This window comes from Parasteatoda tepidariorum, chromosome 7, assembly GCF_982258835.1.
Source record: "Parasteatoda tepidariorum strain Cologne lab strain chromosome 7, Ptep-v5.0, whole genome shotgun sequence".
Classification (NCBI taxonomy): Eukaryota; Metazoa; Arthropoda; class Arachnida; order Araneae; family Theridiidae; genus Parasteatoda; species Parasteatoda tepidariorum.
The window spans coordinates 31,944,317-31,969,977 of record NC_141761.1 but is presented as its reverse complement, the minus strand read 5'-3'; the positions used below and the strand labels follow the sequence as shown (position 1 = coordinate 31,969,977).

At 27.6% G+C, this 25,661-nt stretch overlaps 1 protein-coding gene across 1 annotated transcript in view; it reads left to right on the top strand.

Annotated features, from left to right (window-relative positions):
* LOC107452214 (TBC1 domain family member 1) overlaps positions 1-20,983 on the top strand; it is a 33,176-nt gene extending 12,193 nt beyond the window's left edge. Inside the window, exons 9-20 of the mRNA XM_071183651.2 lie at positions 432-512; positions 2,427-2,857; positions 4,702-4,835; positions 5,853-5,984; positions 9,474-9,617; positions 11,035-11,184; positions 11,546-11,697; positions 12,949-13,041; positions 15,694-15,853; positions 15,929-16,098; positions 18,286-18,465; positions 20,243-20,983. Of these exons, the coding sequence (XP_071039752.2) occupies positions 432-512; positions 2,427-2,857; positions 4,702-4,835; positions 5,853-5,984; positions 9,474-9,617; positions 11,035-11,184; positions 11,546-11,697; positions 12,949-13,041; positions 15,694-15,853; positions 15,929-16,098; positions 18,286-18,465; positions 20,243-20,455 (2,040 nt within the window). The 3' untranslated portion in view covers positions 20,456-20,983. The remainder of the gene's footprint in view (positions 1-431; positions 513-2,426; positions 2,858-4,701; positions 4,836-5,852; positions 5,985-9,473; positions 9,618-11,034; positions 11,185-11,545; positions 11,698-12,948; positions 13,042-15,693; positions 15,854-15,928; positions 16,099-18,285; positions 18,466-20,242) is intronic.
* The last annotated feature ends 4,678 nt before the right edge of the window (positions 20,984-25,661 follow it).

Below are 25,661 nucleotides of genomic sequence, written 5' to 3'. Positions count from 1 at the left end.
CCATTATAAATATAAGAGTGTACCCAAGCATGATACAAAATTATAAATTTACTATTCACTTTAAATTTTGAATAATAGAATCTTTTCAAGATAAATTTTAATTTCCTTATCTAGTTTATATGCATTTTCAATTTAGAGCTCAACTCAATATATACAAGTATTTATTTTACATTGGATTCCAATTTCTCACACATTCGCAGCTTCATCCTTTTACACAATTATTTAAGTGATACGTTATATTGAGGTCTATTTTTTTGCTATTAATGAGTTGGGAAATTATGATTTTTTTTGTCGACATTTTAAGTTCAAAATTTTTTTAATAAACCTGCCTCGGATTTTGTGAGCCATAATAACATAAACTTATGTATTTATTAAACTGCTATGCATTTCTTAACTATTCATGGCTTATTTTTATATTGTTTGTATTTCAGAAAAGAGCTTTGCTGCCCTTGACTAATTTAACATCAATGGCCAAGAAAACATTTCCAAACACTTTTGATTCAGTGTTTAAAGTAAGTATGTTGCATTTTAATATTGACATACCTTTTCGACTTCTTGTTAAATCATATTGATATGCAAGAGTTTCAAAATAACAACATAAAATATAAATTTACAATTTGTTGTTTTTAAAAAATAATTAACGTCGTTGTGTTAACATTAATTGCTATATTTCAAGGGAAAAGAAACCAAGCTTTTGCTCTTTTATTCCCATTCCTGAATATTTTTTAAAATAATAATCAAATTGGTTACTAGTTTATTCACTTTCAGTCCATGAATTTTATTAATTTTTATTTGCCTTTATCCTAAATTAAAAAATTTTGATTTTCTACTGGAATAACTCTATTTTATTTTATTTTTATATATTTTTCGATGTTATTGAATAGCAGACTCAATTTTGAGTTTATGTCTACCAATGTTCAAATCTGTAGTCTTGCAATTTTGAACCCAATCCAGGGTCAAGTACAAGGGAACTCCTGGATCAAGTATTGGGAGAAATTTTTGTTTGTTTAGGACTTTTTGATGGAACTAACCCCATTTGCTTTACATGGAAGGGAAAACAACGAAAACCTCCCGCGGCTAGCTTGAGGGCAAGGGGACTTTAACCCATGATCCATCCACCACTGAGGATATTTTATGTCAGCACTGCTGTCGGTGCAAGCTGGGTGCGGAATTCGTTCAACCATTGTTCACTGACAAGCCATAGCTGGGATTCAAACTTGGGCACCTCATTAAGAGGCGAGTAAGACAGAATACTCGCTTTAATACAATTTCCCAGTATAGTAACTTTTTCATTGTATCAACCAATGCACAAAATGGTGCATGCCATTAGAATGTTCAGACTGACTGACAATTCCTGTAAAACTACTTTCCACCATATATTTTTTTCAAATATTTTGTCAATTTACTTATTTATTTTAAAGTATGCAGTTTTATCCAAATTAATCCATTATTCATTAGCTATGAATAAGTGTTAAGAATTGTTTCTACACTCACAGTATAGCTACCACTAGTTTGTAACATCCATTTTCATTTGTTATTTCTTGTTTTGTATGTATAATTTATTGTCTAAAAATATTACATTAGCAAATAATGTTTCTAAATTGGTGTAAAATTGTCCTATTTTTAAGTATGCAACTTAATTTATTGCAATAATATCACTGTTTTAGAAAACTATTATTGTATATGCATCTTACACTCATTATGTAAAAACAATTGGATGAAAAAAACATGAAAAGTTGCATTTTTTTCAATGAATTGTTTTAGGAACATTCTTCCGTAAAAATGCTATTGATACCATCATTAGTTTTGAGTGAATTATGCTGAAGTTTTTTTTAATCTACATAATTCAATACAATGAAAACTATAAGCTAGGGACCTGTTTTGCAGCCATGTACTCTTGTATCTATTAAGGAATAAGATTTGCAATCTATAATTAGTTTTAGAGTAATCAATAGTTTTAGAGTAAGTAAATACTATAAATTGACAGTTTTAAAACTTTTTGATTTGAAAGAGAAACTAATTGCAGCAAAATTAGAATTTTTTGATTCTACATACTGTCACGACTGAAGATAAAAATAAATGATTGCATGCTGGGGCAGCGCCTCCTAGTTATATTTGAAACATGTGCCAACTAAAAAATTATTTATGGTTTATTTTTAGATTTCTCTTATATATTCAAACTAATTCAAATTGTAAACTTTGTAAGTGAAAAACTTTTTCATAAAATTGTGTTCTGACAACAGTTGCCTTTTTAACATTTTGCTTTCATTTCTGTAATTTTTCATTAATATTACTATGTAATAAATATATTTTCATGTGAAGTATATTTCTGTTTCTTTAGTTTCTGTTTCTTTCTATGTCTCGTACAATATCTTTCTAATTTTCTCTTAAACTCTTTCTTTTCTCTACTCTAACCTTTACTAAAGGATGCTCCACTTACAAAAGCATACTCTCTTCCTGTTGGCTCTCACCTTGAACACAAATTACTTGGAGACAAAAAAACTAAATCGGGCCAAGAGAAAAAGTCAAAAATTATGGGCAATGTATCAAATGTTGGAAAATCTGAAGATAGCACTATAAAGTATCCTCAAAAGGAAGTTTCTAAACAAGCAACACCACCACCGACTGAAGGTCAACTTATTGACCTTGGGCCATCTACGTATGTTCGCAAAGAATCGACCAGCTTACGAACTGGCACAGAACGTTCCCTTAGTGACACAGCTGCTGTGATTTGGGATTTGCATCGTGGAGAGCATCAGATGCCATCCAAAAGCAAAGATAATATCTTAGCTGCATCTGATGTGAGAATTAATGAGCTGCCTAGGGCTCCACTTAAGGCATCACCTTTGAGAAACATGTAAGTTGAATACATAGCACTAGGCATGCACATATCAGCACATAATGAATTAAGCTACTATTAGTACTGCCACCAATGCTTAGATTGTGACTATGTTGCTGACCCTTCCTGTTATTGTTTGTCTTTTTTTTGTGTGTAACTGCTAGTGAGTAATCTTACTTGTGATTTGTTTACATTAGCTTATTTGTTTAGATGCTTATTGTGTGTTATAACACTGTTTTTCCCTCTGCTTGTTTGGTTCATTTATTTAATTTTTTGTACGTGTTAGATGAATGAAAGGCATATTATTGGTGTTTTAATTACGTTTTGATGTGTTAAGTTTCTGGAATTGTATATCATTAAAATTTTTTTGATGACATTTTATCAACTCAGATATGATGCATAAAATACTAATCAATTTTATTCCCCAGCATCGTGATTAGAATTAAAAATGTGTGCCACTAAAATTTTTATTAACAGGTTCTTACTATCTTAATCACACCCAAAATTTAGTTAGAAATATTCAATCTTCTCAACTAATTCTTCTCAACTCAGCTAATTTAATTTTTTCTTTATTTGATATTCAACTCAGGTGATGAATATGTTTTTTTATTTATTTTTTAATTTCTTAAAACTTATCAAATTTCAAGATTGCTTGAAATTATTTCCTCTATGTTTATTATGTTACAAAAAATCTGTTTAACTACGTTATGGTGTACAAAGTTCTGTTTGATGTAAAGAAAGACATTATGAATAACTGTGATAATAAGGGAAGATTCTATTTCTATTATTTAAGTGAAAGAAATTCCAAAAAAATATTTGATGAAAGCTTAGCTTCGAATTTTTTATATTTTCATAACTTGAATGTATTAAAAACTAATAACATTAGCTAAAGTAAATTCTTGAAAACATTAAATTACAAAAATTCAGCTTCAAATATACTTTCATTTAACAAAAATTATTCCTTTCACTGCTGTCAAAAAAGAGCATTCTTTTTAAGAAATTTAGATGTGTAAAAAATTATATTGATTCAACTATGAGAGATGATAGACTGTATTTAGTGCTATTCTGAAGATTTTTAGTCAATGATATTGAATTTCATTTTATAAATTCTCTCTTCTACAAAATATAAGCTTATAACATTATTTTCTGTGTCTGATTATTAAGCACTCTATTTAGCATAAATAAATTTTTTGCTATTCTGTTTTATGATTTTTTTTAAATAATATATTTATCAGAATCATGAAATTCGGTGCACTTGGCAAATGTTGCTTTGTATTGAGCTATTAGCATTTTTTCTTTTTTTTAAATTCGTTGCTGACAATAAGTGAAAATTTGCTAGGAATGTGCTTGGGATAAAAGATCAAACTTTTTCTGTGATGAAAACTGCCTTCAGCTTAAAATTCATCATGCTGTGCAAGACAAGTGACAAAGTATAAACCCATTTACTTGACATGAAAATTTGAAATCAGTTCTTACTAAAATATATTCAGCATAACAAGAAATTTTACATGAAATAGCGTAATATCAAACATTTGTCACTCTCCCTCTATTTTAAAACTTTCCCTGAACTATAAATTGTCACTAAGCTAACTGTATCACTTAAATAGATTACCATAAGGTTAAAGTTTATAATTTGTAATTCCAAATAACATTAGGCGACTGATAAAGATATGAATTAATATTAACAGACATTTGAATCAAATTTTTGCTTTAAAAGAAAAACAAAAACTATTTGATTAGTTTTCTTTCTTTTTTTAATTTAAATGAAGGCTCATTCCAAATTATATATTTATTTACATGTATATAATCTAATTAATGGCTTTTTGTACATTTCATTATTAAGAAGTAAAATTTTTTCATAGATTCTTAAGAGTTGGTTCGAAGAAAGGTGTGTTTCCTTTAAAAGAAATAAAAGAACATCACGGTTCAAAAGGTTCTTGGAGAAAAATGCTGTTCAATCGTGTTCAGAAGCAGTATACCAAAGATATTGTGTTTGGTAATTAAAAGTTCTAGTATTTTTGAATTTTATTTTATTTGGCATATGTGAAATAACTTGACAGAATCATCTTTTCTTTCTCGTATTTTAAATAATTTGTTTGTAAAAATAATGTCGTGATTTAAGATATGAAGACAATTGTTGCTTTACATTTTGGGGCATTCTCGTTGGACAAAAAAATCTCTTAATTATAACAACATACATCATCAAACATCAGCATACATCATACATCAACAAACATCGGCATAAAATTAATGAAAGCTATTCTGGTACTTATTTGTAAATTATTTATCCCTTATTCTAACGGTGTTTACCAGTCATAAATATTTATATATAATTCCTTTTTACTATTTATTCGCTGTAATCATGTCTTTTATGTATTATTTTTATTTGAAGTTAAGTATTTAATGATAAAAGTGTTCTTTATTGTTTTCTGAAATAGTCACTTGATATTACCTTTTGCAATATTTTATGATAAGGTTATTTAGTTTTGATATTCAAGTTTTGCAGTTCTATATTTGTGAGAAAAAGAATTCCATTAAGTGTTCTATATTTAAAAAAAAAAGTTTTTTTCGATGTCCAACCAAGCGGGAAGATCTCTCTGTTTTGAAAACTGTCAGTAAATAACTGATCAAGCATATGTTCCCATTGGCCATACTTAGTTGTTAAAAATATGTGGTTGCTAGCTTATAGTCAGACACAATTCATTTGGTCGGTAAAGTGTTAAGATAAGCTTTCAATTAAGAAATAATAAAGCAGTGATGATGGATTTTAATCTGTTTATTTATTTTTTGTACCAATAGAGTTTTCTTCTTAGCATTTAAAATTTAAGAGATTAAATTAACTACTTCTTTTCAGTTAAAAAATTTTAAAATAATTGACAAACCTAATCACTATAATTTTGTTTCTGTCTCAAATGCTTTCATTAGTAATGGTAATGAAAAGATATGTTAAAAAAGTTGAATTGTATAGTCTACCTTCAAATTCATTAAAGTGCAATATGTATTTTAAATGTAGGTGAAGTTTCTGAAGAAAAGAGAGTTGAACCTCCCAAACATTCATCTTCTCATTTAAAAGCTTTGTGGAAAAAAGCCATAATGGAACAAATTATACTCATTCGACTTGAAAGGGAACAGAAGAAATTGAAATGTAAGATTTGATAGAGAGTACTATATGAAATATTTATAAACTAGTTACTATTAGTTATTTTTACACATTTCTGTTATTAAGTATGGTCTATATTTTTAGAAATTCAGGTTGCCACAAAAAGAACTTGGAAAACTCAGGGAATTTTAAATTAGGTAAAAAAAAAGTTTTAAAAAATTAGGGAATGCTCACAAAATACGAAAATTTTGTTAAAAATCTGGAAATAGAGAGTAAAAATCCTGGAAAAATTTAAATTTTAGGACCTTTTTAACTTTATAAACGAATTTTTTATTATGTTATAATTTTTCCCTTAAAACCCTTCTACAAATTTTTAATTTTCCTATGCAATGTTGAAACTTTATAAAAATTTATTTAATGTAATGTTTGAATAATTTTTCAAAGATACAATTATTATGTTAAATGCATATTTTTATTTATTTTTTGAACTAAAAGTTAAAGATGTTAATTTTTTCACCTTATGTAACTAGTTAGCAATAATTAATCATTTGCTTGAAACTCATTCAAATGTTGAGAATTATTATTAGCAAAAAGTTTGATTTGTTGGTTTAGTAACATGTTAGTTTATTATTGTTGTATAATGCACCATATATTATGTAAGAATGGAAATTTTGTCTTGATAATGATGCATATGACTTCTTATTTTTCACGCTTTAAGAATTTTATTGGCGTATTGTACTACTCAATATTATTTTTATGTTATTTTATGCTAATTCATTGTATAGTTGTTATACTAATTCATTACATAGCTGTGTTAATTAGGGAAAACTAAAGAATCCCCCCATAAATTAAGTATGAACCCTGAAACTATAAATCAAACTGTGTGTTGTTTATTTCTACGTGAAAAGCACAAACATTACTAAAAAGAATGTATGTTACCAGCAAAGGAATGTATGTTATGTTTTTCTGGAAGAGAGGTTGTCCTCCAGTGGATCCCTGGCCATTGTGGCATTTACGGAAATGAACGGGCCGACATGTTGGCTAGAGAGGCTTCAGCATTGCATCCATCTTCTCATCCAGTTCCCCTCAGAAATGCAAGGTGGCTTCTTAAGAGCAAATTCAGGCGCAGAACAATATCTGCTCTTAGGGACTTAGCTGATGGAAAATCCTGGGCTAGCCTTCTTGATGACCAGCAGCGCTCTCATCTTTCCCTCCTTCCCAGAGCTGAGAGAGTTGCTTGCCTTAGAATAATTACTGGTCATGACTACTTGCAGACCCATTTATTTAAAATTAACCTGGTCAATTCACCTCTTTGCGTGTTCTGCAACACTTCGCCTATGACTGGGGAGCATCTGTTTGATTGCCCCTCTCTTCTTGGCATTCGTTCCTGTGATGACTTTTGCGCCCTCTCACCTTCTGGAGCTACTTCAGTATTGTATTGGACTGCAAGGATGTCTGAGAAGACGATGGCGGGCGTAATTTTAGAAAAAAAAAAAAAAACCCCAACAAGGCTGGAAATCTGGCATTGTATAAATTTCCAGAATAGATTAAATGATAACACAATATGCTCATCGCCTAGGCATTCTATATTATACCAAATGGAAAGCCAGCAAAGTATGAAAAATAATTGTTTCATACTTTTAATTAGTATTATAGTTTATTAGCTTTAGTTGAAAGTAATTTCTTCTGGTAATAAGATGATTTATTTAGTTTAGTTGTCTTTAAGAAAGGCGTTCGTTTTTAATAATCATTGTATTTCATGCTTTACCTTAAAAGCATGTGTTATTAATAATTTAATTCACCAGGATACTAACATGGCAGAGATGAGCGGTAATCACTTGCTCGCTAAATCCTTCATTGATGCAATTCTAAAGTAAAAGATTATTGGTAATAAAAGATGCAGAAAATACCCTGTTGACCTTCCAAATTGGATACAATTAATAGTAACCAAATGAGTTGATTAAGTAAAATTTACGTCTTATAAAAAATTGATTTATCAAATGGAGAAAATATTAGTTTCTTTTTCTTTTAAACTTATTGATATATTTTTATTTTTACTCATGAGAACAAAAAAAAAATAAAAATGTGTGCTGTTTCTTTGTTTTGCGAAACTCGTTTGTGAATTGCCACTTTGTCTAAAAAGCATTTTTCATTGTATGCAAAATCAGAATTTTGTACAGCTCTGGTAATACATATCACCAGGAAGAAGGTCTTTTGCTTCCTCTCCAGTTTTATTTGTTTGTTTTGTTTTATTTGTGTGTTCAGTTATTCTATTTGCGTTTTGTGAAATTTTTTTTAAAAATATTCCCGGCCCCATTTTCACTGTAAAATACAAAACGTATCTTCCTAATATGAGCATCTACAAAAGATGACAAAGCTATCGTTCTTTTGCCAGATGGTTGAGATAATTAGACATGAGATAATTCAGCAAAAAAATATTTATATTTTTTTCATTAGTACAAAATAGCGTCAAAAATATCTGTAAAAAGTAATTTGAAAAAAGAGATATTATATCACATGATATTCTTTTTTCTTTTTGTAATGATTTTGCACTTTTTATTTCCTCAATTAACTTTTGGTCATTTATATTTTCAATCATTTAAATTTTGATAATTTGTTATTTTTATTTTTCAAGAAATATCTCTTTTATATTCATGAAAGTTTTCCAGCTGCTTTTATTTACAAGTAATAATTTATTTTTCAGATTTCTGCTCATTTATATAAAATATTTGTAATGTGCAACTAATTTGATATTTATTTATTTGCATATTTTGAATTCATATTGAATGCCTGTTTACCTAATTTATAATTTGAATGATTTCTTTATTTCTTTATATAATATTTTTTACAAAGAATGCACAATAATAAAAACTACTTTATTTTTTTAGATTGTAAATTAAACTTAGTTATCTAACTATTACTTGTCTAAAAATTAAAAAATTGAAATAATAAGTTATTTATAAATGGAAATGCATTTTTTGGTGCAATTTACTTATGTTGCATACATTTACATATCTATTCATTAAATTTACATAGAATTTTATGAAAGTGCCTTTTTTGTTTGAGCCATGCATTATTTTATTTATGACATGCTATGTTCATAAGAAAATTTTAATATAGTTTCTATTTGTAACATCAGTCAGAAGAGCTTTTTATCTATTTGCTACTTTTTATATGTCTGTTCATGTGTATTTTCAATATTCCCTACTTATTTGAAGTTAAATAAATTTGAAAAAATAATCCCATTATTGCTTATAAAGGAAGGAGCATTTCAAAATACTCTATGTCCTTTCTATGTAATGTCATACACATTTTATATTCTAAATAAAACAATTATAATTTTCTTCCTTTTTTCTCATACATATAATAACATCCTATCTAAATATTAAAAAAGAAATATTTAATATTTTTCAGTGAAAAAAAGTTTAAAAATATGAAAAGCTATAAAAATATGAAAAGGTATCAAAATGTAACAATGGAATTGCCTTTTATTGATTTTGCAACATTTTGACCTTGTTTTATTTTTGGTGATAGTGAAGCAAGATAAAATATTGGAAAAACATTTAAAGCTTGATTATGAAGTCATATCTCCATGTCCCAATGATGCCGTTAAGAAATGGGAAGAAGTTTTCTCATCTGATGGAAATTATGCTTCATTAGAATCTGCAATTAGATATGGTAACTATAAATTTTGAGAATTCTCTCATTTTACTTTTTTATTTTAACATTATAATTATTTTAGCTTAGTTGAGTTTACTGCAAAACAGTCAAGTTCGCAACCTTTGCAATTATAACCCGTCTTTTTGTAGTAAACCACTAATGAGAGATCAAATATACAAAAATTTTTCACCTTACACATTTCCTTTGACTTTTTTTTAAAATCACATTTTCAAATTTAAAGGTTATCTGCAAGGCAAAGGAAATCTAAATGTTTGAAACTGCATTCCTAATGCCCTAACAATCACTATGTCAATCTATGACATATAAATCTTAAAAGAGTAATCTTCTTACAGATAATAATTAAAATTTTTATTTTAATAAAACTTAAATAACGTCACTCATACACGGTCCACTTTCAAACAGTTTCATTGAACTTTACGACCTAAAACGTAAAATACATAAATGTTGTAGAACAATTATAACTAGAGCCCAAATTTTGAAGACCTTAAAATTACATAAAAGTGCCATTAAAAATAGCAAAGAAAAAAAGGGAAGAAATTTCCTTATAATTAAATGAGAATTTTAATCTGAAATATTATTACTTTCCAAACTTTATGTATTATTGTTTGAAATAAAACAAGTAATAAATTATATATTGTATCAAAATTAAGTAATAATAATTTACATTTAATAGTACTAAAATAAAATATTAAGAAAAATCAAAGTGCAACTTACATTTAAGTTCACAATCAATGTTTAATGAAAATATATATATATATCGTTCATGGGCTGCAATAGTGGCACAACTAAAAAAACATGCGTTTTGGACTAAGAGCAGGTGTAAATATGAAAATACACGTTCTTTTCAGCAGCAATACTAGCACAACTTATAATTCAACTTGAAGGTAATCTTCGTTTAACCAAACTAAAGCATTTCTTATGCCTTTTCCTTAGCAATGAAAACTTTAAACCCTCTTATCTAAAAACATGATTTTTTGAGTTGTACCGCTATTGGAGCCCATGAGCGATATATTTTAAGAATGTGATAGTTGAAAGTGATTAATTTTTACTTTTTAAAAAAAAAAGTACAAATTTTGTTTTCTGTTTTAATATGCCTTAGTAGAACACATACGATTGCATCTGTATGCATATCCTAAAAACAAATTGGCATATGTTTAATAACTTATGTCAAACGTACTACACCTGGAATCATTTATTTTTGTTGCTTAGAAAACTAATTAAAATTGTTAAGATAGCTTACCATGGATATTTAAAAAAATTGAAGTAAGTATACTAATCGTTGATGTAAGATACTAATCGTAAGATAGGAGTAATATAATATTTTTATTGGTCTTGCTTGTGTTATATAATTCCAAATTTCTTGCTTGGTTTTTATCTTGAAAATGATAATCTGATATTTAAAACTACTTTGTAGGTGTGCCTCGAAAGAAGAGAGGAGAAGTTTGGTTGTTTTTAGCTGATAAATATAGCAGTTCTAGGAAATGTCTGCCTGTAGACAGTACTCCTTATCACGAATTGCTACGAAAGCTTACTCCTTACCAACATGCAATTTTGGTTGACATTGGTATGTTATTTTATAGTTTTTAAGATTAACATAATGTCTGTCTATGTTAATTTTATTGGTTTCACGTTTAGAGTAAATTTAGGTAGCAATTTATTGTTTAATAAATTTGATCTTATCAAGCAATAACTATAAATCAAGCTAATTTAGCTCTGACTCTGTAATAATCTTTGGAGGAAAGCTGCTGAGTGTAAGTTATATTTAAATTGGGGACTTTTTAAAATAAAAATCGATTTTGATTTTTAATTTTTTTAGTCATACTAAATTATTTAGTATTGTTGTAAAACCATGTTATTTATTTTTTAAATTTTTTTTATTTATGTATTTAAAATGTTTGGCTTTTCAGTATTAAATTGAATTTCAGGGCGAACATATCCTGGTCATCCATATTTCAAACAAGTTTTGGGTTCTGGACAGTTATCTCTATTTAGTCTTTTAAAAGCATATTCTGTTGTTGATGAAGAGGTAGGGTATTGCCAAGGGTTGAGCTTTCTGGGAGGAATACTGTTGCTTCATGTGAGTATTTATTTTTCATCTATTCTCAACTTCTTCATTATTTAATTAGTATTGTATGTAAAGAGTGCTTTTTTTGTAAAATTTAGTTTAAAATTAATCTAAGTCAAGATGCCATAAAAACTAAAAGAATATTATGTTGGCAGACAAAGTAAAACTGTAATCATGAAAATGTAGGGTAAGTTATCCTAATTGACAGTAACCATGTAGTAATATATGAAATTTGTAAGAAATTATATTTTTCTTTATGAACGGATCACAAAGCCATAAATTAAGCTTGAAAAAAGACTACTATCAAGTTCAAACTTGCACTGATATTGGCGAAAAACAAGTGAATAAAAGTGCAGAATGAGTAATAAAAATAGTGAATGAATAACTTCCCCTTTTTTCAAGGCGGAAAAAAAGGTTTTTCTTTTGATTTTGTATTTTTTTGTTAAATAGTTTTTCGTTAGTACATTTTTTATTAATATTTAAAACTGTTCAGAGGACAGTTTTGATCCTCGAGCCTTAAGTTTTGCATCCTTGTTGTGAGTCTTATTTAGAAGATACTCGTTATCTATTTTTTCTGCAATTTATAATTTTTGCTCTGTATCAGAGATGATTGTGCTATGGAAAAAATCCGGATTTTCTGGTAAACGCGATCCGGAAGTTTCCGGAAATCCAAGGTCCAGAAGTTTCAAGAAATTTTTGATCACATTTATGTATAAAATTTTTTTAATGTTTTATTTAGAAATATTAGAACTCGAGTTTATACTTGGCATCTCTTTCCTTTCTAAATATTTTTTCTGACATAATAATAAATGTGATTAGAGGTAAAAGTAAACTTATGCATAATTATTCATTTAAATTATGCTGCATATAATTTATTTAGAATTTAATGTTTTGAAAATATCAATGATTTAAATTTATAAAGACGTTAATTTTTTGAAACAACTAATTAATGATTTAATTGGAGAAATTTTTAGGATTTTTAAGTTGAGCTCACAATCACCACTGCTGTAAGGTATATTTAAAAGGTTTAAATATGTCTTTGCTTTTTTGTGGATAAAATATTGCAGGTCTAAAAACTAGTATTTGCTGTTTGCATGAGATATTGACCATGCCAGATATCTTTTTATCTAAAATATTGTTCTTGGACCAGGTTGTGGATAATCAGGAGTTTACAGTATTTTGAAATTAAAATGATTATATTTTCATATTTTAACTAGAAATAGTATGTTCTAGCAATAGCTCTTTAATTACTTTTCATTTCAGCTTGATGAAGAGAAAGCTTTTCATGCTCTAAAACATATAATGTTTACTTTGGGCTTGAGAAATCAATACAAGTCAGATATGGCTGCTTTGCAGGTATTTTTATTTAAGTATTTTATGAATGGTTATGAATATTGCCAGTGAATTTTCTTTGTTTTCGTTGATATTAAAAACTTGTTAACAAATGTTCTTATTTTTTTTCTACATTGTTATAATTTATTATTTTAGCTTTTGTCAATTTTATTCAGTATTCCATGAAACCTCAACATCTTATTCAAAAAAACTTTTAATTATATAAAGTTGACTTTGAACTAGTTTGAACCTCTGTATTTTTAAAACTGCAAAAATATTGTTAGAAATGTAATACTTAATATTTCTTGTAATATAGCCTTTCATAGCAAAGAATTAAATAATTATACTAAGTAAAGCTTTCATTTTGATCATTAAAAAACTTATAGTTTAAATAAAAAAAAAGTCATATCTGAATAAGGTAGGGTTAATTTAATTTTACGAACACATTGTTTAAATTTATAAACACTTGATCGCTTTCCTATTATTAGAGATTACTGTTTTTAGATATTGGAAAAAATTCTATATTGGTTTTGATGGAAGTTTGTTCATAATTATGTATTGGAAGTTGTTCCAGTTTGTATGATGAAGGTAATTTCATTGCAGTTTTTGTGAAGATTTTGCCCATAGTAGTATAATTTTTGTACGTTTGCACTTTTTATAATATAGGGTTTTATTCCAAAGAATTGAACAAAGTTACTTAAAAAAAGTTTTTTGATTTATTATTTTGTTTAGAAATATTATTATTAGGTACATCATGGCCATGAAGATTTCAAAATTGTAGAATGCTCCTTTATAGGAATAAAGAGATGCATATCTTTCTAAAATGAAGATTTCGTTAAGTAATTCAACGGTCGAATCAAGGGATGAAAAACCCCTGCCCTAATGCCAAGAATTCAAAATTAAAAGTGATTGAATGTTTCCCAACGGACAGTTAGGAGCATGGAAGAGATTCATAGTTAGCGATTTTTTGAATGATAAAATTGCCAAAAACAAAGCCAAATTATTTCAAATTAATTAGTATTAAATTTGAAATAATTTGGCTACAGCCTAATCGCCCAAATGAATGTGAGAATTAATATAACCCTGTAGCTGAAACATTTTTGTGATAAGAGAAATAAAATAACTTAAGGAATAAAGAGTTATGAATAGATCTTGATGTTTGATTTAGTCACGACAGTGAATTCATTAGTTTTTTTGCCTTGAATTAAAAAGCTAGCCTTTACATTGATTGTTAAGAAGTGGATAAAATATTTATATTTGCTATTTATAAAATGTAATGAAAATTGAATAATTGGTTTAATTCAATTAAAATTGGATTAAGAATGATTAAAAAAATTTAATTTAAGAAATTAAAGAGATTTTAAAAGCTGGGAAATATGTAATGCCTATCCTGGCTGAACATAGAAAATAAAGTAATATTTTTTTATTATTAAAATTTAGGTATCTCCCCCTTGTTACAAAAAATGTTACACACTAAAATTGTAAAAAATCTATGCAAAATAAAAAAATTATACAATTATGTATTGCTATCAAAGCAAAAATATTATTATATCCAGAGATATTTATTAAATACAGTTATATTTCAAACATATTTACAGCACAAGTTATTAAATCTTGGATTCTTGCATATAAATGTTCTGAGTTTTTGATGCTACATGAACTGAGAATATAAAACAATTGTCATCCCTTTACCAGGATACCTTAGTTTCTCTCAAATTGGAGAGAACAGCAAATATATGTTATTTATTTCTTTGCAAGTCCTTTCTTTATTAAGATATTTTTTTAATGTAAGTTTTGCTTGCTTTCATTATCTAGAAATTGCTAAACCTATATTTTAGGGCTTTCAACTTCATTTGAGCATGTTTTTAAATATTGGTTACATTAAATGGCAAAAGTTTTTTATAGTTTTTTTGCACTATTAACTTTTCTGAATAAACACTTATTCAATTCAATCATTTAGTGAATTTAAAAAATTTTTTTTTTTTCATTTCTTAAAATTGGGTGCTTGCACTTCAAGAAGAAGAAGATTATTGATACCTGTAACCTATGACCTCAGCAACCGCTGATCATTTATAAACAAGATGGCATGTTAAAGTTGAGCTAAGTCTCTCCACATAAGTTAGAATGTCAATTAACATAAAGTTAATTAAATACAATGCCGTATCGCACATCAAATTTGTTAAAATATAATTTTTTACTTAGCTTAGATTTATTATTTTATTGTAACAGTAATATATTTTTGTTTTGCGTACCTGGCAACTTTGATGCATTACTAGTTTACTTATGTTCTACATGGCTTTGTGCCTGTCTTTGTGTTATGTAAGAAATATTCAGTGAAAAAATTGAAATCTTTGTGTATGAATATAAAATGTGCCACTTAATAGAATTGATACTTGGTGGACTTGACTTACTCGAAATAGAATGGAAAAAAACAGTTGCTAACGTAAACAAATGCCACTATTCAACAACCAATCAGGATCGAGATACTACGTCACTTGCAGGTATCCCAATGCTAATAATTTGAATTTTCTTGATAGCTTAACTCTAATGTATAGGGTAATAGAATATTTAATGTACAAGAATTCTATGTATTTTTTGTTGGCATAAATTTTGAAATTACTGGATTCTAATGTTGATAATTAAAGTACTAAATGCTGATGTGTACATTTTGTGTAGGTACAAATGTATCAACTTGCCAGACTCATTCAGAACACTGCACCCGAGGTACATGAATTATTTGATAAGTACGAAGTCTCTCCTATGCTTTATGCAGCACCATGGTTTCTCACTTTATTTGCATCTCATTTTCCCATTGGATTTGTTTCTCGCCTACTTGGTATGTTTTTTCAATATTGATGATTTTAAATGGTTTTCTTCATCTGTTATTTATTTATTTATTTAATTATTCTAGACATGTTGTTTCTGCAAGGAATGTCTGTGATCTTTAAAGTTTCAGCTTTATTACTGAAAGTCCACCAGGCTCAGATAGTGAAATGTAATTCTTTTGAATCTATTGTGTCATACTTAAAAACTACATTACCCTCCAGTGGCCATATTGGAATGGAAAAAGTCCTTGATCAAGTAATAAACCTTTGTTTTTAAAAAAAGTTAACTTTTTTTTCCGTTTGACTTATCACTTGCTTTAGTTAATTTATTTTAAATGTAAAGTTTTTACCTCTAGAGAGATTCTTCTGTGTTGACCATTCCCTACATGAACTTAAATTACTCACTCAAATTTCTTGCTCGATGTAGTTTGTGCTCCTTATATTTTTAAATTTAAATCTAATACCTCATGAACAATGGCCAAAATTTATATATGGGATATTATATGGGATTTATTGCCCCGCTCCTAAAATATTAAAATTTGATGAAATCTAATAACCTAATAAAATCTGTATTTATTTTGCCGACAATATTAAAAACATCTTTTAGCTGAAGGCATTTCTCGATAACTCTTGATTTCACGAAATATTTTTTCCTATTTCCAAAGGATAAAATGCTTCCTTAATCAATTTAGTTTTTTGAAAATTGTTTTTGGAACCATATTGTGCCTAAATCATTCATTACTGAATGAAATTTTTTTATTCATGCATCTTGTAAATGATGCATGCTTAGAAAAGAATCTACGTTCATAAGATTGGAAAGGGCATTTTTATTTAATGAATCCATATAAGAATGACACTTTTGAGCTAGTAGCTACTGCGGACAATAATATTATATTATACTATTATAATATTATAATAGTATTTAATGATTAGTAAGAGTTAGATATATTAAGGAAAGTCATAGCATCCCGCTTTTAAATTCATTCTTTGTCCTCTGGTTCCAGACCACTGATAGCCCTCTCGGATAATCTTGAAATAATATTCAATCGTTAATCAACCATACAAAAATGGCATAACTGCGTGTCAATAATAATAATAAAGGAATGAATGAAACATTAAATAAAGAAAAAGAGATTGAATAAGAAAAGAATAAGCAAACTTGTGCATTTCAGGGTCAGTGCTGATGATTTACAAATGGCTAGAATTTGATGCAGAAAATAAAAAAATGTATTACGCATTTTGCAAGATTATATCTTAAAAAATTAATCTGTTATAAATCCCCATCAACAAGCATGTTTTACTTTTTTATTTAATACATTTTATTTAATTTTTGATTTTAAATTTATTTTTTTATGTGAGACTAATTTAGTGTTTCATTCTGTAATTAACTTGGTTAGTTATAATTAATCAAATTTTATTCGAGACAAAATAATAAATGTTAAGTGATTATAAAGCATGAAAATGATTTTAAATGATTCACAAATATGTTTAATGTTAAATTTCAATTGAGTTGTGATATTGTCTGTGGGAGGACCAGTACATATTAGCACTTGCCAAACCTTTGAACCAGTAATTTTTTTTCGAAATTAATTTTGAATGCTGGCACAGTAGATGTATAAGAGGAGAGGAACGAAAAATTTAAGGAAAGCAGAAAAATCAAATGAAGCCAAGATATTAACATTGTATTAAGTAACTAAAAAATTTATATTATTTTTTAAAAAAAAAAAAACTTACTATTTACTATTATTATGTTTTGAAATAGTAATTAAATAATGCATAAGAGGATAAGAAGCTAAAAAACATTTTTCTGTACTTTATTTTATTTAGAGAAAATAGAATGCGATTATCCTTTGCAAAGTTTGAAATTTTGCCTATTTTAGATTATTTATTTGTTTACACAAATTTAGAAATTACATCTTTAGATATTTATTTAGTGATTTCCCACACAAAAGTAAAGAAAATAAAAATCGAAGCAAAATAAAAATCTTTTTTTTTTCTTTTAGATTTTGTTTTAGCGTTGTTAATATTAGCAAGGAAAAAAATAGTTATAGCTGTTTTTTCTGAAAATTTATCATAAAGTACTTTTTTTTTTAAATTGCATGACAGGAAAAACATTATTAATGATGCTTATCATTTGGCCTTTTTTTGTCTTCTGCATAAAGTTTATTCTCTACCTTTTTATGTGGTTATAAATGTTTGTCATTATTATTTCTATTTTGTTTACTTAATTTTAAAGCATTAATGGTGCATTGAAAGCTTACTTATATGGAATTAAATAAATTTTGCAATTAAACTTGAAATGTCATTATTCCTTAATAATAAAAACTCCTACTTCTCTTACCACACTGTAACAAATCCATTAGAACTTATTCATTGCATTAGTAAATATTTTTTAACAAATATTCTCTTCCTTTTTTTTCTCACTAAAATTGTTTAACTCCAGGTTTTATCTATGGATGTTGAAAAAGTGTTATTAACATATCAAATTGAATACATGGTGTTGAAAGAAGAAATGTCTGAAGTGAATTCAGAATCAGAACCTATGTCTTCCATGAAAAAACAAATTGAAACTGAGAATAAAGATCTTCAGAAACAAAATACAGAGCTTTCTGATCAATTACAGGTAATTTTTAGCAGTAGATTTGTTTATTTTCCAAAAAACCTGACTTAAATAACTGCATATTTTGTGTATTGAAAATCTGATATCTATTTGAGGTATTTGCATATGTAATTCAATATGTCCTGATTTTTACTGAAACAAGCATTTTAACTTAATTCTGAAGTTATTATTTTTATTATTGTATTGTGCCATATTCTTTTTATGCCCTTGAGGAAGAATTGCTTTTTAGGAATTTTAGACAATTTTACGTGGTATTCCCTAATTATCTATACTCATTAGGGGCCGCTAATTAATATTTAAATAAGTAAAAAATTGAAATGAGATCAAATTCTGAGACAATACAAATCACTATCGCGATTACTGGATTTAAAACAATAAAATATTTTAGAATCCCTGAGAAAACTTGATGGTGTTTCTAATAGTCAGGGCTGATTGTGCTCCGGAAAGAATCCGGATTTCCGGATTTTTCGCTAACCTTGATCCTGAAGTTTCCGGAGATCGAAGGTCCAGACGTTTAAAAAAATCATTGATCACAAAAGTTTCCGGAAATAAAATTTTGAAAGGTGGAACTTAAAAACACAGTTTGTTCTATTTGTTTTTAAGGGAGAGCCAGATACTATATAATTATAAGCTTTATATTCAAGATTAATATTAATTTTTTATCTGTATTATAGTTATAATCATAAACTCACGAAAGAAAAATTGTAAATTTCAATTACTTCTCCAGGTTATCATAAGTATGTGTAAATGGTATAAGTATGTGTAAATTTTAAATACAGGGTAATTCTAAAAAGATGGGCAAAATTTTAAGAAGTGATAGTACACACCCAAGCAAACAATTTTTATCAAAGAATGCATGGTCGAAAACAAAACGCAAAACCGCTAGAGGGCGTCAAAGTTTATGTTCTTATATGAGGCAAAAACACACAAAGAACGAGGAAGTTAAATTATAAAAACAAATTTAATGGCATGTGATTGCAATAAGTGTTCAAAACAGTGGCCGGCAGCGGCTATTCTCGCAGTACAACGACGAAGAAAAGATAGGCGAACATTCTGAAACACACCAAGCATATCACGAACTTTCCCTGCAGCGGCCGAAAGCTTGGCGACAAGTAACGCAGCGCAGTGACTCGCAACAGGAATGGAGCTTTCACTTTTGCATCAAGCAACTTTCCAAATGCGCCAGCGCCTTTGCGTTTTGTTTTCGACCATGCATTCTTTGATAAAAATTGTTTGCTTGGGTGTGTACTATCACTTCCTAAAATTTTGCCCATCTTTTTAGAATCACCCTGTTTATTTTAAGTAAACTAAGAAAGATTGAGGAAAAGGAAAAAACTCTGTTTTAATTTTTCCCCATTTAAACTGTTTTTTTTTTTTTTTTTTTTTCTCAAGAAATTTTCCGGAATTTTAACTTGGGCTCACAATCACCCCTGAATAGTTGCTTTGCAATTCTTCCCTTTTTTTTAGCGAATAAGCATAATGATGTTTTCAGTCTAACTTTTCTGAAATAAATATATCAATGGAAAAAATAAATAAATAAAATCATTGGTATCTAACATAATTATTACCTTGAAATTTAAAATAACATTTAGCATGAAATATTATTAGTATAAATTATAAATTAGCCGTATTCAATCTGACTAAAGGCGAATATATTAAATGAATATACTTGCGACTAAAGCGCTACTAAAATATTGTTTTGAGTGCATTTAAAAATTGTGATTTTTTTTTTTTGTTTATCGTTATTTTTTATTTTTCTAAATTATTCATTCTATTTTAGGTTGCTTTGAATTCAGTCACCAAACTAGAAGCATCTGTAACTACGTATCAAAGCACCATCCGCAAATTGGAATCTCACGTAAGAACTCTACAAGATGAAAGGGATGCTTTACACCACAGTGTCAATATACTTAGAAAGCGTTTAGAGAGTTTAGAGAATACGACTCTCCCAGAACCTGAACTGTCATCTTCGTCTCAGGCTACTCTTAAATAATTTATTAAAAATTTTATTTATAATTTCACTATTTTTTTCTTTATTGTTGAGTTATAGACTCAATATTAGGTGTTTAATTTTTAAAAAAAATTACTAATGCCATCAAGAACAATTCATAATAAATATTGTTACCTTCCTTAAAATTACCATAAGGGATTTTTAGAAAGAGGAACAATTTTATATAATGTAAACGAAAGGCATTATCTATTATTAAGGCAGATTTAATGTTATAAAGGCGATATATATATATAAACAATATAGTATGAAGGCAAAAATAAGCAAATCTTATTTTGCTGTATAACAGCACAAGCTTATTTTTATTATACAGATTATTAATACACTAGTGGGACTTAAGAGTTGACAACATTAATTCTCCAGAAATAGTATTGTGAAATCTTAGTAAAGCGAACATCTTTGGAACAAGAAAATTATCTGCTCAGGGAAAGGATATACTAATATAAAAAATATAATGCTGTATAAATTAAATTAATATGATTGTTTAATAAAGGCATAATGAAAAATAAAAAATCATGACAGTTAAAACTCAAAGAAAACAGTGAAAAAATACAATATATGTACCACTTCCCTAGCTTACATACTATGATTTGCATTGATCCAACTGAGAAAAAAAAGGTGGTAAAAGTTTGTTATAGTTCTGATCTTCTGGTATTTGTGAGGTGTTTTCAATTCAAATAATATTTTAACTTCAGTATCATTATTTTTTTGGAGAGGTTTGGATATAAATGTCTTATCAGGCCTTTTTAAAATCAACTATTGCATGAAATTCTGTGAATGAATTACTTATTCAATTCATAAGCTAAAATAAATTTCTGAAGAATGTGTGTGTGGTGACACTCACATGTCCCACCATCCTGCCCCATTGAGCTCTTGTAAAAAAGGTAGTGGAAAAACTATCATGCATTGAAGAATTTACAATAATGTAATTAATAATTAAAAGCCATAAAAAAATTTTAGTTTTGGAATTTCCTTCTTCATTCTCCTTCCTTCCCCCCCTGCTGGAAAATCAGTCTGACCTTCTTCCTACTGCATTCAAGAAAATAATTTATGCGATGTGCAATAATGTAAAATGTCTGTCTTGAAGGAATTTAAAAGAGCTTTTTTTAATGTGAATCTCTGCTTGTTCATACGGGGTGGGGAAAAGTAAGCATTCAATGTATTAGTACAGAACAATACTATGATATCCTGCTCAAAAATGAAACACATTTACTCACACAATAATAAAGCTTAAATAATAAATAATTTTTTTAAAATATTATGTTTTGTCCTTTCGGGTGGCATTACATTATAAGATTAGGCAAAACACATTTTTACTAATTCTTCCAACCAAAATAAAGATTAACTGTATTCAGAATCATTTGGTATGATGCTGTTGCTCAAGGCCAACTCATGATAGTCAAAATTTACCACAATCGGGTGATTTTCTCCAGTACTTAATGCCTTTAGAGGGACCAAAGAAAAAAACTTTTTTTCACAGTATCTATAAAAGAAAGAAAATCATCTGCAGTCTCAAATTCATCAATGGCGAGTTCTAAGTGAATGAAAAATTCTATTTTTCATACGATTCTAACAAACGAACTAATTGAAAATTTCAACTCGAGGGCTAATTGATCGGGGGCTAAAATTGCCCCTTGCAGCCTCTGTCCTGATTTCAGGATAATCAGAAAAATGGCTCATGAGTTATAAGACCTAATAAAATAAATACATGGTTAGACAGACAGACTTTTCATTTTATTATTATAGATTACATACTCATATTAAGACTTCACTTTTATTGTTCTGAATATCGATGCATTTTCTAGTCAATTTTATAGCTTAAATCAGTATGGGCTGTATATATTTCTCCTTGACATTAATTTATGAATAAATTTTCTGGAGAAAAAAAAATTGAAAATAAACGTATTTATGAAAGAATTTTTCTTGGTGGTGTTGTTATTTTTTTCTTTTTAAATTGTGTTCTTTTTTGGGGTGCTAAAAATTTATTTTGTGAGTACTAGATAGATACCAAAGAGCAAGGCTTACCTAAATTTAAGACTTATGCCTCATTTTGTACAATAGAATTTTTAGCCTTGAATTTGAATATTTGTTTAATTTATTGTTGCACTTATTTTTTTTTTCAATTTGTAAGCAATGTATATTAAACAAATGTGTTATGTTTTGACAGCACTTATTTGATAATAAATGTAAAACATAACTTAGGAAATATGATTTTCTTTATCAAGTAAAAATTTAGTATTTTAAGCTTCTAATTAATAAATTTTAATATTTACACCAATCATTCTCTTCAAAAGTAAATGGTTTTGTCATGTCAGAAATTCCAAATATTAAGTCAAATGAAGTTCAAAATGTTTTAAGGAATTAGTTGTGTATGGTATGTACAAATAATTTTTTTTTGCAAATAAGTGTAATATGTTGTGACTAAATTATGTACTAGCACATTTTGTGTTAAAAATTATGTTTACTGAAAAAAAGTTTTACTCCAAAAGTGGACTTTGTGTTATTTGCGACTCTGTGTACAATCTCTATTGAGTTTTATATTAATTCAGGGTTGTATTTTAAAGTTTTTTTCCCCCACTGGATTTCTCAAGACTTTTAGTCCACCTATATGTCAGTATTAGGATTCCATTTTAATGTATGTGTTATAATGACTCTAACCTATGAAAATGTATTAAAATATTATCTTATCTATTGAAAATATTTCAATTTTTTTTTTATTATGGGTTTCTAATACTGTGGATTCCTTTTAGTTCAAACATTAATAACTTTGAATGTTTGGTCATTCACATTTATAATTTCTTTCATTGTAACGACACTGCTTAAAGTTTGATACTATTTCACTTTTTTAAAGAAATCTGTAAAAAAAAAATCAAGTTTTGAAAGAGAGATTGTAAAGATTCGGAAGAGATAGATGGGTTATTCACTATTAATAGTTTTGAAATCATTTTTTCTATTCAGTGCAAGTAATTTTTTTCATTTGTTGCTGGTTTATTTGTAGTGAGTGACTCCTTTAGTTGCGGTTGAAATAAAATGAAATAATTTTTTCGATTCAGTGCAAGTAATTTTTTTCATTTGTTGCTAGTTTATTTGTAGTGAGTGACTGCTTTAGTTGCAGTTGAAATAAGATGCAACCTTTCTCTTACTTCAATATTTATAATACTTGTTTCAATGTCTTACTTGTGCAGTCAGTGGGTTATTTGATTATTAGCCTAGTGCATTAGTCAATCTTAAAATTAATCAATAATCAAAAGTGTTACAATAATACTGTTTGGACAGTCAACTAAATATTTTTCAGACGATAAGGGAGTTCAGTGTGTCAAATAGGGATGAAAAACCCCTCGTTTACTATACAACTGCTAATAAGATTTAATTTATTTTTAAATTACCCTTTTACTTGTTTCAAAATGTACAGGAAGACCCATTGAAGTGACCAAATTTTTGTCCCATTGAAGTAACAGAAATTCCATTCTATCTGGTTCTGTATATTCTATTACATTCTTTAAGAAAAATTTTTCCTTAATTTTTTTACCTCTTCTTTATGCAATTAACAAACAACCATGAATAATAATTTAAATAAAGAAATTGAACATTGGTTTCATACAAAAATACTTTTATTCTGTTAAATTTTATTCGTATAAGCAGGTTATTCAATTATCCAATGTGCAAGTAAATAGGATGACTATAGTTTAACTCTAAAGAATCTCAAATTCTTGTGTCGTTAGATGGATTTTTAAACCTACATTACCATTGTATTATATTTTTAAAAAAAACATGAAATATTGGTAATTATTTTTTTGCTCTTACAGCATATATAAAGAAAAAGAAATTTTTTCTTGCTTATTCAAATTTTTGAATGAATTGAATATTTTTGCACCTATCTTAAAGTTTGAACTAAAAAGAATCAATTGTATTTCAAATCATATCTGTTGAGCCGAAACCTTTATGTTAAATTTTAAGACGTTTATTGCATCTTCAGTTTTTATAAAATATCTGGCCTTGCACAAATGATAACGGCTGTACAAGTTCCGTGTTGAAACGAAAGGGGTCTCATCTTCCAGACTTAGCTCTATTCAGTTTGTTTTAATAATTGTAATAAATTTATTATTATAATTACAGTTTTATTATAATTCATTTTTTTTTAAATTTTAATTAATTTTTTCTTGAGGTGGACAACTTCTCTATGTCTGTTTCTGGTGATATTTACATCTTAATGTTGAGATGTCCTATTAAAAAAAGTAGTTTTTTCTCTTCAGGCAGGACTTAAGCTTTTGCAACTACAATGAAATTAAAGTTATAGCTGTTTTGCATGTTGTAGTTAAGTCTTTCATCATTTGGATGATTAATACAAAGTTCTGTTAACCACATAAACATCAATTTTAAAAATTAATATTTATTTTTATTTAAGAATTGATACAATCTAGCTGGTTCTGAAATATTAAAAAAGTATGTTTAGATACTCTATTATACATTTGAGCTCAAACTGAGCTTTTTAATAATTATAATAAAAAAATATTTTTGTGCTTTATATGTAATACAGTCTTAAAACGATTTTGTTCCTTAAAATTTAAATTTTTTTACTAAACTGAGATTTAGAGAAATAATAAGAATAAAATAAATTTATTTGCATCCCTTAAAAAAATTTTTGGTATGGAATTTTCAAATAGTCATCTATTAAAGCATGATATTTTTTCAATCCAAAAGTTTTTTTTGTTGGTTACAAGTACAGCTTTCATGATGTAAAATCGAAGCTTTGCTTTCAGAAAAAGGAAGAATAGACTGGTTATTATCCTTGTATATTTGCTTGCATGTCAAGTACTGCCACCAAGCGACTGAAAAATGTCTGAATATTTTTAATCTCAATAGCAACTATATTTTAGGCTATCTTCATTTTTCTAAATAGCAAAATTTTGGTTTAGTGGCCTCTACCTTGTTTTTTATTGATTATACCTAGCAGAAAGTGTGTGTCATTGTACTTCTTAATATCTATTACGAAATTGTGAAGTGTAAAATGAGCTTTTATGTCTGATTAGTATTTAAATTATTTTTGTTACTTTAGCAGCTGAGTTTTATAGATAGCAGTATTTTTAAGAATTATTTTGAATTGCTTGGTGTTAGTGATTTCCTCTGCTTCTATTTAGGGCAAATAAATTCTCTTTTTTTCCTTTTATCCTTTAGCTATTTATAATAATTT